This window comes from Magallana gigas, chromosome 5 (genome assembly GCF_963853765.1).
Source record: "Magallana gigas chromosome 5, xbMagGiga1.1, whole genome shotgun sequence".
NCBI classification, from domain to species: Eukaryota; Metazoa; Mollusca; class Bivalvia; order Ostreida; family Ostreidae; genus Magallana; species Magallana gigas.
In genome coordinates, this window is record NC_088857.1 from 29,729,859 (window position 1) to 29,747,467 (window position 17,609).

General features: G+C 32.0%; 1 protein-coding gene across 1 annotated transcript; it reads left to right on the forward strand.

Moving 5' to 3' along the window:
- The first annotated feature begins 1,293 nt into the window (after window positions 1-1,293).
- On the forward strand, window positions 1,294-16,798 carry LOC109618896 (multiple epidermal growth factor-like domains protein 10). Its single transcript, XM_034456521.2, has 14 exons — window positions 1,294-1,297; window positions 1,794-2,027; window positions 2,152-2,406; window positions 2,767-2,901; window positions 3,545-3,682; window positions 5,883-6,020; window positions 6,243-6,374; window positions 9,011-9,148; window positions 9,861-9,998; window positions 12,353-12,490; window positions 14,263-14,400; window positions 14,951-15,088; window positions 16,087-16,207; window positions 16,318-16,798. The coding sequence occupies exons 1-14, from the start codon at window positions 1,294-1,296 to the stop codon at window positions 16,499-16,501; spliced, it is 2,031 nt and encodes a 676-aa protein (XP_034312412.2). The 3' UTR covers window positions 16,502-16,798.
- The last annotated feature ends 811 nt before the right edge of the window (window positions 16,799-17,609 follow it).

Sequence of the window (17,609 nt, forward strand, 5' to 3'; positions counted from 1 at the left end):
CTGTTTAGCAGGGGATCGTATTTTACTTGGTTACAATGGTAACAGCTATAATCTATTGGTGAAAAGAAGAAACAGAGGTCACGAACCCTTTTCTGTTTAGCTGGGGTTCTTATTTTATTTGGTTACAATCATGGTTACAATGGTTACAGCTATATTCTATAGGTAACATAGGTGACGAGCCTTTCAGTCTGTTTAGCTGGGGTTCTTATTTTATTTGGTTACAATGGGTACAATGGTTACAGCAATATATTCTCTTAATTGGTGACATAGAGCAACAGTGGTGACAGTCATGTTCATGATTTACAGGGGGTCTTTTTTTATTTGCTTACATTGGTAACATTATTCACAATGGTTACCCTAACCCTAATCCTAAAGTAACCCTAATCCTAACCCTAACCCAAACATAACCCTATTTTGAAACAATGTTACCAGTAACCACTGTAACCTGTCACATGTACATCAAAGTTTGAAAATTATTCATAATCAAGCATTGTTACTGATATAACCAATGTTACTGGTTACAAATAGAAAGGGGTAAAAGTCAGGACTAATTTCTGGCCATATATGAAAAAGATTTATCGACCGTAAATGATAGTTTACGGACCGACATTGCAGAAAAAATACATAACCCGCGTCATTAGCGGGTTATGTAAATTTTTCCTGCAATGATCGCTACCTTCATAACCAAAATGAATCATCAAAGGAAACATGTTATTGTTTATAATTTACATCTTTCTTTTAACAAATAAATAAATTAATTGTAAAAAGTAAATAGAATTCACTAAATTACAGTAACTGTTAATGTACGTCAGTACGTTAGCTAAAAGAAACAACCAAATTGTCTCGTTTGAAATACAATGGTTAATGACATTAAATCAAAAATATTTTTATAGAAATTCCTTCGATAAGTAATGTATTTTTCAGTTCTTGCTACATGTTCAAAGAAAATATTTCATCATACTTCCCTGTAAAGAATTATGTGCTTATTTGTCAATTAAGAACAAAAAATCTGACTTATGAAAGACAACCCTTTATTTGTTCTCCTCATATCTATTCACATCTGAACAGAACGCCAAACAAAATCTATAATAAACCCAATGTTTATCTAGTAGCTTTAGCAATTTTCTTTTCATTCTAACTTCCTAGTCATAATCATACGCTCACCGTACTGTTTTTAATTTGCCACGTATACTTTAACTTTCCCTGTTTATTTTTTAAACAAACTGTGAATATAACTTGTCAATCAATGACAATTAATTACTTACAATTATTTAGTATGATTTTTTGTTCAGCATGAGTAAGCGTTATGCTACTGAAAGCTATACAACATTCTGTTTAAGTCACAACACGTATTTCTCTCGAATGGTATTACTATTTATTACCATTTTGCATATTACAGATCTAGAGATGTTGTCATTACTTTGGTGTTTGGAATTTTTTACCATATCGTATGCGTATGGTAAGTAAACTTTTTATAATTAAAGGAGCTATATTTAACAAACTAAAGAAAAATTAATTAGACATGACGGAAATAAACATACAGCATATATTTTGAGATTTATTTATTGCAACAAAAAACACAAGGAATTAATTAAAACGTTTCTTATTATTCTCAAGAAATATATGTATAAATATAACATATGCATTCATTCATTTTCTAAAATCATTGATCAACTATCAAGCAGAAATAAACTACCTCTGTTTATTTAGAACACTTATCCATCACACACATTACATACCATGCTTCTGATATACATGTACATATGTACATTTAATTTATTCTGTCTACACAGTTAATATCGCCCTCAACAAACCAGCATACCAGCAGTACCTATTCGACTCATGGAACAACGTTTTTAACGCTCGTAATGCCGTAGATGGACAAAAATCTAACCTTACTTGGCAAGCTGGTCAATGTGCAATATCAGCAGATAATAAACAGACCGCCACCTGGTGGGTGAATCTGACCAGCATACACAGCATCCATCACATCACTATCTACTTCAGAACGGACAATTTTGAATGGAGTACGTATAAGTAACGCTTATGTGTCATAACTTAGACTGATATTTCTTTTCATACCATTAACAATTCAATCAATATATGTACTGTGTAACTTTTATTATCTATAATTACTATTATTTTGTTCAGATGCAGCAAATGACCACACAGGTAGAGTTCTTGGATTTTCGTTGTATGTATCCAATACAACTGACATATTACATGGAACACTGTGTTACAAGGACGACAACTTTACAAGAGATACCCTACCTGATGTCTTCACCGCCACCTGTCCTGTACGTGGACAGTACGTAATCTACTACAACGAGAGACTGCCAGGAATTACATATCCTGACGGGTACTCGAATTATGCTTACAATGACCTCTGTGAAGTTGAGGTTTACGGTAAGTCCCGATGCACTAACACCCAGCAATTAACCAATGAGTATGCGTGTTAATGTTTTTCGGAGCATTGAAGATAAGTTAAGATGTACATGAATAAAATAAAAAACAACAATGCCAATGTATGCAAGTTAAAAGATGCAGCATTAAAAAAAAATAGCATTTACACAACCACTAAAATGCCTTGAAATATAAAGCAAGCAGAAAATATCAAAAACGTTCATTGAAGAAGAAGAAAACTTTCAACGTAAAAAAATAACCAACCAAAACTATTTATCATATCAAGATAGAATTGACTTAAAATGTGACTCGTTTCTCTTACCTCATGTCTAACTTGTAAATGCCATCATACATTTATTTCAGGATGCCCCATACAAGGGTTCTTTAGATCAAACTGTTCATATTCCTGTCCAGATGTTAACTGCCGTTTTTGTGAAATAGAAACAGGAATCTGTCATGGTTGTGGGCCAGGGTTTCAGGGTCATCGCTGTAAATTTGGTACTTTTATCTTTCTAAAAAATTCGATTTTCTGTAACTGTCATAATATCATTGACATTTGATGTTAAAAAGTTTTGCGAATATCTTAAACATTTTCTTTTCGACAATGTTTTCTGTGGTGAAGTAACGTGTACAAAAATGTGCTCTTTTTAGCACCAACGCACAGGCGTCAAACTAGCTGTTTCAGAAAAAAAAAATACGCCATATACATGTGTTTTTTGACAACAATTAGATTAAAAGATATAGTATAGTCAATAATATATAAATAGATAAAATTAATATAGTAATATATAGTAGGTCACGGTCGGATTCACAGACTACTTTTACATTCACCAGTATGACTATCCCAATATTGCCACGTAATAATAAAGATACTTTCATTTTTTAGGTTACTACTGTTTGTTTACTATGATATGTATTTTTGTTTTGTTTATGTTATGTTAAGAAATAACCAGTCTATAAATGATACTGATGAATCCCTCGGGTTTCTTTTCATGAAGTATTTCTTTTGAAAGTTCAGGATGTAGTAAATTAAAGGTACATCAAATAAATGATGACGTCATAATGGTTCTAGACACTCTGGAATTTGCTAGATCTTGACCTTAAAGTGACCATCATGATAGTTACATTTTTTTGTTCACAGAATGCAGCGACGGTATGTTTGGAGAGTTGTGCCAAAACAAGTGTGGACATTGTGCAAATTTATCACAGTGTGACAAGATTAATGGCACATGTCAAAATGGATGTCAACCAGGATACAAATCGGATTTTTGCAATCAATGTAATTAAAGAGACACCTAGAAATGATTTCATATCAATTTAAAAAAAATGTATAAAAGGGTTTAATCGTGCATTTTGAATGATTGACCAATATTAGAATGTTAGAAGTCAAATTACAACCGAGGTACAGAGTTATGTATGTAAAGCTCGTTTACATGTTTCCAAATAATGTAAAGTAAGGGAATAACCATTGATTTGAACATATTTTATTGTGTAAGTAACACAAAAGGATCGGAAACAAGTTCTTACAACTTACAAGTTCCTCTCCTAATGATAATACAATAACCATTTCTTTGACAATGTGACTTGTGGTACAAAAGATGAATGATTCAATATATTTACATTCTACTGTGTTTTTCCATTAAATTCCGTGATGTTTAAATGCCTCTAAATGCAACAAGTAGTCAAAGGTCAAATTGACGAGTTTTATTATGACGTCACAAACGTTGAACGCTGTAAACTGCAACGTCACAAGCGAAAATCAAAGTTCACGCTTGTGGCTGTTACTGTGGCTCTTCCATTAATATTAACTTACCCTTAGGATAAGATAGAAATTTTAAGGTATGAATCACATTTGCAGACAAGGCAAGAAGTTAAAAAAAATGTAAATATAAGCATTGAATCATGATTTTTTGAAGTATACACTCTCATAACTGCAGCGATGTGTGCATACAAATTTTCATAACGCGCTAACGCGCGTTACTCAATTTGTATGCACACACCGCTGCAGTTATGAGAGTGTATACTTCAAAAAATCATGATTCAATGCTATAATAATGTGTTCATAAACAAAATTTTTTATCAACAAAAATGCAACACTTAATTTAAACTTAAAACCAATACAACACATATATAAACAATAACAAGACTCGAGCTTTGTTTACAAAATGAAAAACTCAAACTGTATATTGCTGTATATAACTCAATATTTGACTTTCAGATGTTGTCGAAGCATTCAGAATACCCACATTAACGTTTTTAGACATTGAAAATAGAAAATTAATTTAAAATTGGAATATTCTGAGCTCAAATCGTGTCTATGCCCCTTTAATTTTCAGATGATAATTCTATTATGTATTTAATGACTCAAAATCAAATAATTATATGATGCTTTATTTTATTTTTATATCCTTGTTTGTAAAGTTTTCTGATATATATATATATATATATATATATATATATATATATATATATATATATATATATATATATATATATATATATATATATATATATATATTAGGGATGTCAACGAGTACCCGGTTAACCGGGTACTCGATCGAACGTCCGAGTATCGAATACTAAAATCGGTACTCGCTTACTCGGATGTATATTTTTTAATATTTCTAAGTTTATTTAATAATGCATTAAAACATCGGTTTTAAAACTTAAAATGTCCACTGCACTTGTACATACAGTAATTAGGATTTCCTACGCCTCTAAATATGCTAAATGACCGTTATCGCCTGTGGCAGTGTTTATATAGTAATTATCGTGACCAAGCACCTGTTACCTAGTTTTTCTCACCTTTGACTGTCTTCTACCCTTATTTTTGGCTTACTTTAATGATTTGTTTTCACTGAACATCGTTTATATAGTCTATTATATAAATTAGATAGCACACAGTAGAGAAATTGAACAGACAATGCCGCAACCGACTTCAAAGGTCTGGAAATATTTCCAAAGAACTGAAGATTCAAAAAACGTAAAATGTCAGCTGTGCGAAGTAAACTTATCCTATACGGGGGAAACGACAAACATGTTAAATCACATTCGTCTTAAACATAAGGAGGAATTTGACAGTCCAGAAACTCCAGAAAAACAAAAACTCATAATTCTTTCAACAGAAACACACTTACGGGGCAACCTCCCATTAGATCATGTCGTTTTATTTCTACAAAAGTGACCAAGGTTTTACAGTTATCAATGTACTTGTTCATATTTATTTACACTTTTGCCGAGTACCCGGGTACTCGATCGGAAAAACGTCCGAGTAACCGAGTACTAAAAATTGACCGATTTGACATCCCTAATATATATATATATATATATATATATATATATATATATATATATATATATATATATATATATATATATATATATATATATATATATATAAAGTCAAGTTAAATTAATACATAAATTGGTGTATATTTCTTAATTTTTGTAATTTGAAGTTTTGCAATTGTATTTTTAAGCTTGTACCGATAGAATGTATGGAACCAATTGCAATCATTCCTGTGGAAAATGTTTCGAGTCGGAACAATGTCATCACATTACCGGATATTGTATGAATGGGTGTAAAAGCGGATACCAGAGTTTAAAATGCACGGAAGGTTAGAAAATACCAGAGTTTAAAATGCACGGAAGGTTAGAAAATACCAGAGTTTAAAATGCACAGAAGGTTAGAAAATACCAGAGTTTAAAATGCACGGAAGGTTAGAAAATACTAGAGTTTAAAATGCACGGAAGGTTAGAAAATCATTTTGAAAAATCCAGTTTCGGTATTTAATTTTTAGACTGAACAAATCAGTCGATTGCAATTGTTTGTTATTCAGAATGCGATGATAATTACTTTGGGATTAACTGTTTACAACAATGTGACAGTAAATGTAATGGCTGCAACAAAACAACAGGAACATGTGATAACGGATGCCAACCAGGCTGGGTAGGGGCATCATGTCAAAAAGGTAAACTATGCTTTCAGCAAAATTGTTATCTGTTTGTGTAGGCACTTTAAACCGAAGCTTTGTCTTTACTAATCATGTATTTCAGATATGTTAACAAATCTCGAAGTCTGTTTTGTATATCCAATATAGAGATCTTTAAATTGCATGATATAATATTTTTGTACATGATTTGTTTTAATAGTCCTCCTCTTAAAATGGTACATTTTTGTAAGGCTTTTGAAAGTCTGTTTTGTATCGCCAACAAAAGGTGAACTTTAAATTGCATGCAATCATATTTTGGAAGTTAATGAAAGATGTTTTTTTTTTTACACCAAATCTACAACTGAAATACCACCTATGCATTACACAGACAATAATGTCACTGATAAGTTTGCATTCTCAGATAATGATAAGATTAAACTCTTAAATTCATACTTTAGTTCAATTTCTAATTTAGATAATAACAATAAGGACTTACCTGTTTTGCAACACAAGTGTTCAGACAATTTTTCAAACTTTGTCATTCAAGAACACGAAGTTGTTGACATTTTGTCAGTATTTCCTGTAAAGAAAGCAGTAGACCCTGACAGTATAAGTCACAAAATGCTCAAATCCTGCAAAGAAACTATTTCAAAACCTTTGTGTCTTCTATTCAACAAATCACTAACATCTAAGACTTTTCCTGACTGCTGTAAATTGGCACATGTAATTCCTTTTTTTAAGAAAGATGACCCATCTATCACATCAAACTACTGACCTGTGTCATTGCTGAGTTGTATTAGTAAAATTTTTGAGAGAATCTTGTTTAAACATCTATGCAATTTTTTACACGCCAACAACTTATTTTATAAATATCAGGCTGGTTTTTTGCCAGGACATTCAACTGTTTACCAACTTTTAGAAACATATCACTCTATTGTGAAAAGTATTGATGATGGTAATTACTGCTGTATGATCTTTTGTGATCTTTCAAAAGCCTTCGACAGGGTCTGGCATAAGTGTCACATTCATAAACTTAAATCATATGGAGTCTCAGGACCAATTCTTGAATGGTTTATTAACTACTTAAGTAATAGAACACAGAAGGTTATGTATAAAAACAAACTCCCCTCCAGCCAATTCATAAATGCAGGTGTTCCCCAGGGCTCTGTTCTTGGCCCATTATTGTTTTTACTCTATGTAAATGGTGTGGCTGAAAACATGAGATCAATATGTAGACTCTATGCTGATGATAGTTCATTACAACAGTGTTCAAACAATATTTCTGTCATAGAAGATAATCTTGATTATGATCTTCATGTACTTAAGGAATGGTCAAAACAATGGCTTCTAGAATTTAATCCACAAAAAACAAAAGTTGTATTCTTTAGTTTTAAAAATGTTGAAAAATTTCCTAATTCGTTATTTGATGATTGTACCTTGGAATATGTTTCACAACACAAGCATCTAGGAGTATTGTTATCTTCAAATTTAAGTTGGTCTAATCACATAGACAACGTTGTTAAAAAAGCTTACAAACAACTTGGTCTACTTAAAAAACTTAAATTTACTGTATCTAGGGATATTTTAACACAAATGTATGTATCATTTATAAGACCACAACTAGAATATGCTGTTGAAGTTTGGTCTGGATGTACCCAATTTGATATGGATAAGCTTGAAAAGGTTCAACTATATGCAGCAAGAATAGTTTCAGGTCTTTCAGTCATAGCTTCAAGAAATTCTCTATATTTGGAAACAGGATGGGAACCATTAATAATGAGACGAGACCGCCTTAAATTATCTACTATGTTCAAAATTCATAACAATCTTGTTCCTTCTAATCTAAAAAACATAACTCCTGAAATTAGAAAGGTCACTTCCAACTATAATACTAGAAACTCCTCAAACTATTCTTTGCCTAGATGTAGATTAGAAGCTTTTTACAAGTCATTCTTTCCTGACACTATTCGTAAGTGGAATAGTCTGAATAATAATACCAAGGAAGCTACTTCGTTAAATATTTTTAAGAAATCACTACAGAGCAATTATACAAAACCTCCTAAGTATTTTTCTTTTGGTAAACGATTCTTAAATATCATTCATACGAAATTAAGGCACAATTGTGTTCTCAATTGTGATCTTTATCGGTGTAACATAATAGCCAACCCAATGTGTTCATGTGGAAGTTTAGAAGATGCACATCACTTGTTCTTCGTTTGTCAAAAATATTCATTATTAAGACAATCATTTATGTATAATCGTTTATCACTGAACTTCTTGAATATAATTGATGTACATTTGTTACTTTGGGGTGACAAAACTTTATCTTATGATGAAAACAACAAAGAAGTGGATATATTTATACAAAAGTGTGGTAGATTTATCTAAGTTTTTAAATTATTTGCATAACTTTCTTCTCCATCCTAATTCTAATTCTAGATTTAAAACTAAGGATTTATTTGTATTTCATTAAATGTTCTATAACTGTTATAAATGTTAACTGACATTGTATGGCATTGTATGGCACTGTAAAATGTTATGTACAAGGAGAGGACATTCTAAGTTTTTGGAACTTGTGTCCAATCCTTTTGGCATTATCAATAAAATATGTTCAACTCAACTCATATTTTGGTACATGATATGTTTTTGTTTGAATGTTTAATTTTTCTTTGTAGAGTGCAGTCCTGGATTTTATGGAGACAATTGTACCGGTAAGTGCAGTCACTGTTTGAACAGCACGACGTGTGACCACGTGACTGGAGTGTGTTTTGAGAGATGTGAACCTGGATACAGAGGACCGACCTGTGACACGGGTAAAGTCTCTTGATTATTGATATACTATTTAAGTATATATTGCGAGACCTTGCCTCCATGAGATTGATTAACCCGATATATTACTGTAGTCAGTCAGAAACACACTTACAAACTGAAGTGTTTTGTTTTCACTATCAAGTGAAACATTAGTTCACAAAAAGTGATGATCTGTGCAAAGCCATGTAAAAGTGACCTTACATCTTGTCCAACTTATATATTGTGTAAAGAATAATAATTTTAGTGGTGCCTGTGTAAATTGCAATTAAAATTAAAGGTCTTTATATGAAGATCGTTGTTACACGGGATAGAAAAGAGAGATAATATATCATTGTTCGTGAATATCTAAAGAGCAAAAAATAAATTATTCAACATGTTCAAAGAATCTTTTCATTTGTGTGTGTGTGTGTGTGTGTGTGCGCGCGTGTGTGTGTGTGTGTCTTAAAAATAAGTAAGAGTAAACTATTATTACTTGTGGGTTTGAAAAATTCTTACCACATTAGGGCAAGTGTACTGTCCTTCATTTATTTTGGCAATCAGTTGACGTTTTTAATATTATGGTTTTTGCCCTTCAAATTGTACATTTTTTTACAAAACTTTTAAAAACTGTTTTGTATCCCCAATTAAAAGTAAACTTTAAACCGCATGCTATTACATTTTCTAATCTTACAAAATATGTTTTGTTTGAATGTTTGATTTAATTTTTCTTGGTAGAGTGCATTCCTGGATTTTATGGAGACGATTGTACCAGTAAGTGCAGTCACTGTTTGAACAACACGACATGTGACCACATCACTGGAGTGTGTTTTGGAGGGTGTGAACCTGGATACAGGGAACCGACCTGTGACACGGGTAAAGACGCCTCTATGAGATTGATTAGTCCGATATATTTCTGTAGTCAGTCAGTAACAAACCTAATAATTGTTTTACATGGCGAAAAATAATTCACTAAAAGCGATGATTTGTGCATATGCAAATCCATGTTAAAGTGTCATTATGTATATCTTGTCCAATTTTAAACCATCGGATTCTTCGAAATTCTCGTTCATACTTTTTAAATATTGCAATAAGACAAAAGACTGTTAACCTGTATGTGATAAAGAACGATATGAAACTCTACGAGTTTTGGGCTAAGGTGTTGTAAGAAAAGATTATTGTAGCAGTGCCTGTGTAAATTGCAAATGAACTCAAAGGTGTTTCTAAATGTGTGAAGGTGGTTGTTACACCGAAAAGAAGGGACACTTTTGTCGTGAACGTTAATAACATGCATTGTTAGTGTGTATCTGAAAAACCCAAAAATAAAATTTTGTTAAACATTTTCAAAGAAGCTTTTCGTTTTTCACCATTGAAAAATATCTATATGATTAATAAAGGGGCATGGTCACAATTTTGGTTATATTTCATTATTCTGTTTTTATTATTTACAATGCTTTATGAATGCATTTCTAATGATCAAATGAAATGTGGGTGCCCGTTGATGAGTTTTAAACAAGATACAGGGATCGCAATTCTTTGTCATGTAAACAAGGCTCGTGCCCTGTTTTTTGTTTACATAGGTTCAATATACCAGTAAAACATCATTTCTAATCTGCTTTGTCTATATTCTTATTCATTTTAAGCATAAATAAACAGTTCCTAAGGATTAACACATTCATTTTAGGTCTAAAACTGGAATTTTCACTTCAACGTTCAAAATGTAAACAAAAGCTTTGTTTACATAGCGAGGAATTGTAAGCTCTGTAACTCGCTTATAACTCAACAAATGGCATTTAAATTTTGGTTGCCTATCAAAAATACCTTACTGAAGCATTTTAAACATTAAAATCAAAAAAATAATTTTTGACCAAAATCGTGACCATGCCCCTTTAAGGGACTTTTGAAAAATATGTAAATAATTACTTGACATTGGGTCTTCTCTTTTTGCATTGATAGAGAGTGAAAAGATAGAACGTATAGAAGATATTGTCAATGAAAGTTAAGACTCACAATGTCACCATGTTACGTGGCATGTGGTTTTCATGGATGAAAGACGGGATACAAACTAGCTAATCTACTTATCTGTTTTATCTCTCTTGAGTATTTCAATATCAAAATCAATGCGCATGTACATATAGGCTTTTCTCAGCTTTAGAATTGTAAGTAATTGTAACTAAACACAAAAAGACCCCCCCCCCCCCCCCCAAAAAAAAAAAAAAAAAAAACCAAAAAAAAAAAAAAACCAAACAAAACAAAATCAAAACCAAAACAAAACAAATAAAAGAACAATAACAAAACAAACCAAAACAAAAAACCAATAACACACAAACTAACAACCAAAAAAACCTCATTGAAATGCATTATCTGTCAAGCAAAAAAAAAATGATTCTGGAATACTATTCTTATTTCATTTGAACACACCACCTCTGCGAATGTTATTGTCATTTAAATTTAGACCACGTGGTTTTATTTGACCCTTTCAGTTTCGCAGTAAAAATCAGGCCTCGTGTTTATAGTCTATTTCCTAGAATCTAGGTTACTTGTAGTCGAATATAAAATCTAGACGTTCATTGATTTAAAAATTTATCTTAATTAATTGATGGAGCTATAGAAATAAATGTGACAATAGAAAATATAGGGTTTTTTCTGATCTTGCAACAATTAACATGCTTATTAGCGACAACCCCCCCCCCCCCCCCCCCCTGGAAATTGGGCTGATATACTAAGTTTTAATTCAAAATAGACACCCATTCATTTTCTAAAAAGCATTGTAATGCACACCAAAAGCATCAAACATGGCTATGATTTTATTAAACAACACAGTGTTTATATTTTCAACCACGTGTAGAATGGTTGATCACGAACGACAACTCTGTTCTGAATATCATCCTTTAGTTTAACCACTAGATGATGAAATAAGACACATATCTTTATAATTATTATATTTTTATGTTTTAACATAAATCAATGTAGGATATGATATGAAAAAGATCAGTACCTATGTATTTTGAGAACATTATCCAAACACTTATTCTTTCGCTCGAAATTTCTCAGGAACTGAACAAATCTCGATGAAGTTTCGTGAACTTTCATTCAAGCACTTCTAGATTTATTACATACTTAGCAACAATCAAGAAAACATTCCGAACACATTCGCAGCGGTGACATGATTTGCTATAAATTCGAAAATATAATTATACATCATAATTTTATTTCATTGCTAATGATAGATTGTGAAAAAGGATCGTATGGAGTTGGGTGCACTGAAAAATGTGGACACTGTCTTGATGGTGACAAGTGTTCTCATATTAATGGGACATGCTTAACCGGATGTGATGCTGGTTATCACGGAGGCTTGTGTAAAAAACGTAAGTTGTTAACTAGTAACGAATGAAAGATAGTCACATAGTTTGAAAATATTTAGATTTCATTAATTCTTAGCTCTCACCTTGGGTCTATTCCTTTCACATGTAGCATTGGCTGTTGACTTTTTCGGAATAGACTGTGCTAGTTAATGTAAAAATACACGCAGATGTCGTAACAATGTGAATGGTTTGTGTGAATAAGGATGTTATTAGGTTGGAAGGGAGACTACTGCCATGAAGGTTACATGCTTGATGTACTTAATTTGTAGCAATACCAATAAATTGAAAGATAACTTTACCATCAAACATCTTGTAGTCTTACGTGTGATTTTTTCATAGAAATTTCATTAAATATTTAAAACATATTTCAAAGACACAAACAAAAATTAAATTGATAATTATTATATTTGTCCAAATTTAAATTTGGCCGGAAGGGAAAGAATTTCAATACCGGTACTCAGTAGTATGGGATGCATTACGCTTACACACGAGTGAGCTGAACCTTAAAGTATACAGAATGTTTAAATATTGTCATACCAAATCTCTATTGCGTCTAAGGCAATAATATATGCTAAAATGTGTTTGAATTTTCATACCCGGTATATACGCCACTAAGGAAAACAAATAACCGCACAAAATTTTCACCGTACGATTCTAGTAAATATGATAACATGAGCAAAATGCCAATTTATTTTGTAGTATGTGAATTCGGTTACTATGGATTGGGTTATAGTCAGGAATGTAGGACGTTTTGCAAAAGGTCACATGACTTTCATTATGTGTCTGGATATTGTAAAATTGGTTGTAAAATTGGATGACAAGGTCTTGACTGCTTAGAGGGTTAATACAGACCCTGAAACAAAAAAAACAAAACAAAACAAAAAAACCAATAACACACAAACTAACAACCAAAAAAACCTCATTGAAATGCATTATCTGTCAAGCCAAAAAAATGATTCTGGAATGCTATTCTTATTTCATTTGAACACACCACCTCTGCGAATGTTATTGTCATTTAAATTTAGACCACGTGGTTTTATTTGACCCTTTCAGTTTCGCAGTAAAAATCAGGCCTCGTGTTTATAATCTATTTCCTAGAATCTAGGTTACTTGTCGTCGAATATAAAATCTAGACGTTTATTGATTTAAAAATTTATCTCAATTAATTGATGGATAACATGAGCTATAGAAATAAATGTGACAATAGAAAATATAGGGTTTTTTCTGATCTTGCAACAATTAACATGCTTATTAGCGACATCCCCCCTCCCATGGAAATTGGGCTGATATACTAAGTTTTAATTCAAAACAGACACCCATTCATTTTTTAAAAAGCATTGTAATGCACACCAAAAAAATCAAACATGGCTATGATTTTATTAAGCAACACAGTGTTTATTTTTTAACCACGCATAGAATGGTTTATCACGAACGACAACTCTGTTCTGAATATCATCGTTTAGTGTAACCGCTAGATGATGAAATAAGACATATCTTAATAATTATTATATTTTTATGTTTTAACATTATTCAAAGTAGGATATGATATGAAAATGATCAGTACCTAGGTATTTTGAGAATATTATCCGAACAAACTGAACAAATCTCGGGGAAGTTTCGTGAACTTTCTCAATCGACCACCTCTAGATTTATAACATACTATAGTACTTAACAACGATCAAGAAAACATTCCGAACACATTCGTAGGGGTGACATGATTTGCTATAAAGTTGAAAATATAATACATCATAATTTTATTTCATTGCTAATGATAGATTGTGAAAAAGGATCGTATGGAGTTAGATGTACTGAAAAATGCGGACACTGTCTTGATGGTGACAAGTGTTCTCATATTAATGGGACATGTTTAACCGGATGTGATGCTGGTTATCACGGAGACTTGTGTAAAAAACGTAAGTTGTTAACTGTTGACGAATGAAAGATAGCCACATAGTTTGAAAATATTTAGATTTCATTAATTCTTAGCTCTCATCTTGGGTCTATTCCTTTCACATGTAGCATTGGCTGTTGACTTTTTCGGAATAGATTGTGCTAATTAATGTAAAAATACACGCAGAGGTCGTAACAATGCGAATGGTTTGTGTGAATAAGGATGTTATTAGGTTGGAAGGGAGACTACTGCCATGAAGGTTACATGCTTGGTGTACTTAATTTGTATCAATACCAATGAATTGAAATATAACTTTACCATCAAACATCTTGTAGATCAGTACCTATGTATTTTGAGAACATTATCCGAACACTTATTCTTTCGCTCGAAATTTCTCAGGAATTGAACAAATCTCGGGGAAGTTTCGTGAACTTTCATTCGAGCACCTCTAGATTTATTACATACTTAGCTACGATCAAGAAAACATTCCGAACACATTCGCAGGGGTGACATGATTTGCTATAAATTCGAAAATATAATACATCATTATTTTATTTCATTGCTAATGATAGATTGTGAAAAAGGATCGTATGGAGTTAGATGTACTGAAAAATGCGGACACTGTCTTGATGGTGACAAGTGTTCTCATATTAATGGGACATGTTTAACCGGATGTGATGCTGGTTATCACGGAGACTTGTGTAAAAAACGTAAGTTGTTAACTGTTAACGAATGAAATATAGCCACATAGTTTGAAAATATTTAGATTTAATTAATTCTTAGCTCTCATCTTGGGTCTATTCCTTTCACATGTAGCATTGGCTGTTGACTTTTTCAGAATAGACTGTGCTAGTTAATGTAAAAATACACGCAGAGGTCGTAACAATGTGAATGGTTTGTGTGAATAAGAATGTTATTAGGTTGGAAGGGAGACTACTGCCATGAAGGTTACATGCTTGATGTACTTAATTTGTAGCAATACCAATGAATTGAAATATAACTTTACCATCAAACATCTTGTAGTCTTATGTGTGATTTTCTATAGAAATTTCATTAATTATTTAAAACATATTTCAAAGACACAAACAAAAATTAAATTGATAATTATTATATTTGTCCAAATTTAAATTTGGCCGGAAGTGAAAGAATTTCAATACCGGTACTCAGTAGTTTGGGATGCATTACGCTTACACACGAGTGAGCTGAACCTTAAAGTTTACAGAATGTTTAAATGTTGTCATACCAAATCTCTTTTGCGTCTAAGGCAATAAAATATGCTAAAATGTGTTTGAATTTTCATATATACGGCACTAAGGAAAACAAATAACCGCACGATTGCAGTAAAAATGATCATATGTGCAAAAAGCCAATTTATTTCGTAGTGTGTGAATTTGGTTACTATGGATTGGGTTGTAGTCAGGAATGTAGGACGTTTTGCAAAATGTTACATGACTGTCATCATGTGTCTGGATATTGTAAAAATGGTTGTAAAATTGGATGACAAGGTCTTGACTGCCTAGAGGGTTACATGTAATAGTTTGATCATTCAATTACAGTTTCAAGGCACATTTGCTAGAAAATTAAAATCATTTTAAACGGACATTAACAATAGATGATAATGAAAATTGTTAATGCCATGCGCATTAAAGACATTCAAACTTAACATATTACGTTACCCTTTACAACAGTTCCGTAATTTTCTTTTCAGTATCAAAACTTGCGATTGATGAGAACAACTGCTGGAAAGCTGAGTTTAATGGAATTGTCAGTGCATTTTGCATCTTACTCATTGTCAACGCAATTGTCATTGCATACTTTGTAGTGAAACGGTAAGACAAATACATGTATCCAGATTGTCTTGAATCATTTTGCTGTTGTTGTTAAAGCCATATCTTTTAAAGAATATTGAAACATGGGTTTTATTATTTTGTCCCATAAGAATTAGAAATTCCAAAGCAGAACTTCCAATGATTCTTCAATCTAATGTTTCTGTAAAAGCAAGAGAAAGTGATGTTTTTAATGTGTATATCAACGAAATCGATACAACTTACTACCAAACACTTGGAGAAATCAACAAAGCTGAAACATATGATACTATTCAGCATAATATGAACTGCAATTGATTGCTGTTAATTAAAAACTTTAGAAACTAGTGACGTTTTCTTGTACAGGTACGTGTAGATAGCAATAATATCATAAAGAGCTACCAGTTATCAAATAAAACCACTCTAATCCTGGACAAACTGGGAACTTTAGGGAACAACCAATACCTTGATAAAAGAAAGGGACCCTGGTAAATTAAAAGCGTTTAAAATCATTAAGGAAAACATTATTTTTCCGCCGATACCGGTATTTGACCGAGATTCATACATTACCAAAAAGCTTCTTTTTGATGAATTTTAAAATTTGCGTTTAAAACTGCACTTTTCTGAAAATTGTACTCATTGTTTCCTCAATTTATATTGATAGATTAAAACTCGACAACTACTTTTGGCGTGGTTTACTTGCTTGTAACAAAGTCCTATCAATTCATCTAAATGTTTTATGAATTAAAAGTATGCTGTGTTAATTTTTATAGCATGTTCAATAAAATAACATCAATCATATTTTTTGCACATGTAAACTATTCAAATAATTGTCATAATTATAATACTTGATTTTATGATATACATGTAGTGTTTGATTTAATGTTATAGACAATAATGGAATTTATCCCTAAGGATAAAGTCATTTATACAAGCAACAGCAACCTTATCCTTAGTCGTGATCGTAATAAGGATAAGGTTAGCTTTATCTTTAACCATTGGGTTTGGTGTTCGCAATTGTTATCGGGTTCGGCATCCTTTTTCATCAACTTCTTCCATGATGCCGGATCATCTGACAAAATTACAGGCGGAATTTGCAACATGGCAAGGTTTCATAGGTCTTTGATGTAGGCAACTGCTCCCAGGGCCTGCTCAAAGCTTAAGCTTGAGAATAAGTGGTCAACTGTCCCCAGGGTCTACCTAGCCTAGCCATTTACCCGCTTTAAGCAACGCGCTATTTATCTACTGTTTGATCCATTGATTATCTGTTGACTCAATTCATCAATTGACAATGATGATTGATATTGATTGATAGATTGATTGATTATGGGTTGATTGATTCAATAATTCTACATGTATTGCTAATGTAATTGATTTATATTGATTGATCAACAATTTGATAGATTGATTTATGGATAAATTGATT

What these genes read in the sequence shown, in the direction of transcription:
- LOC109618896 (XM_034456521.2), top strand. An exon ending in AACGGACAATTTTGAATGGA is followed by an intron (nt 2,028 to 2,151) that starts GTACGTATAAGT and finishes TATTTTGTTCAG; the next exon opens with ATGCAGCAAATGACCACACA. An exon ending in CTGTGAAGTTGAGGTTTACG is followed by an intron (nt 2,407 to 2,766) that starts GTAAGTCCCGAT and finishes CATTTATTTCAG; the next exon opens with GATGCCCCATACAAGGGTTC.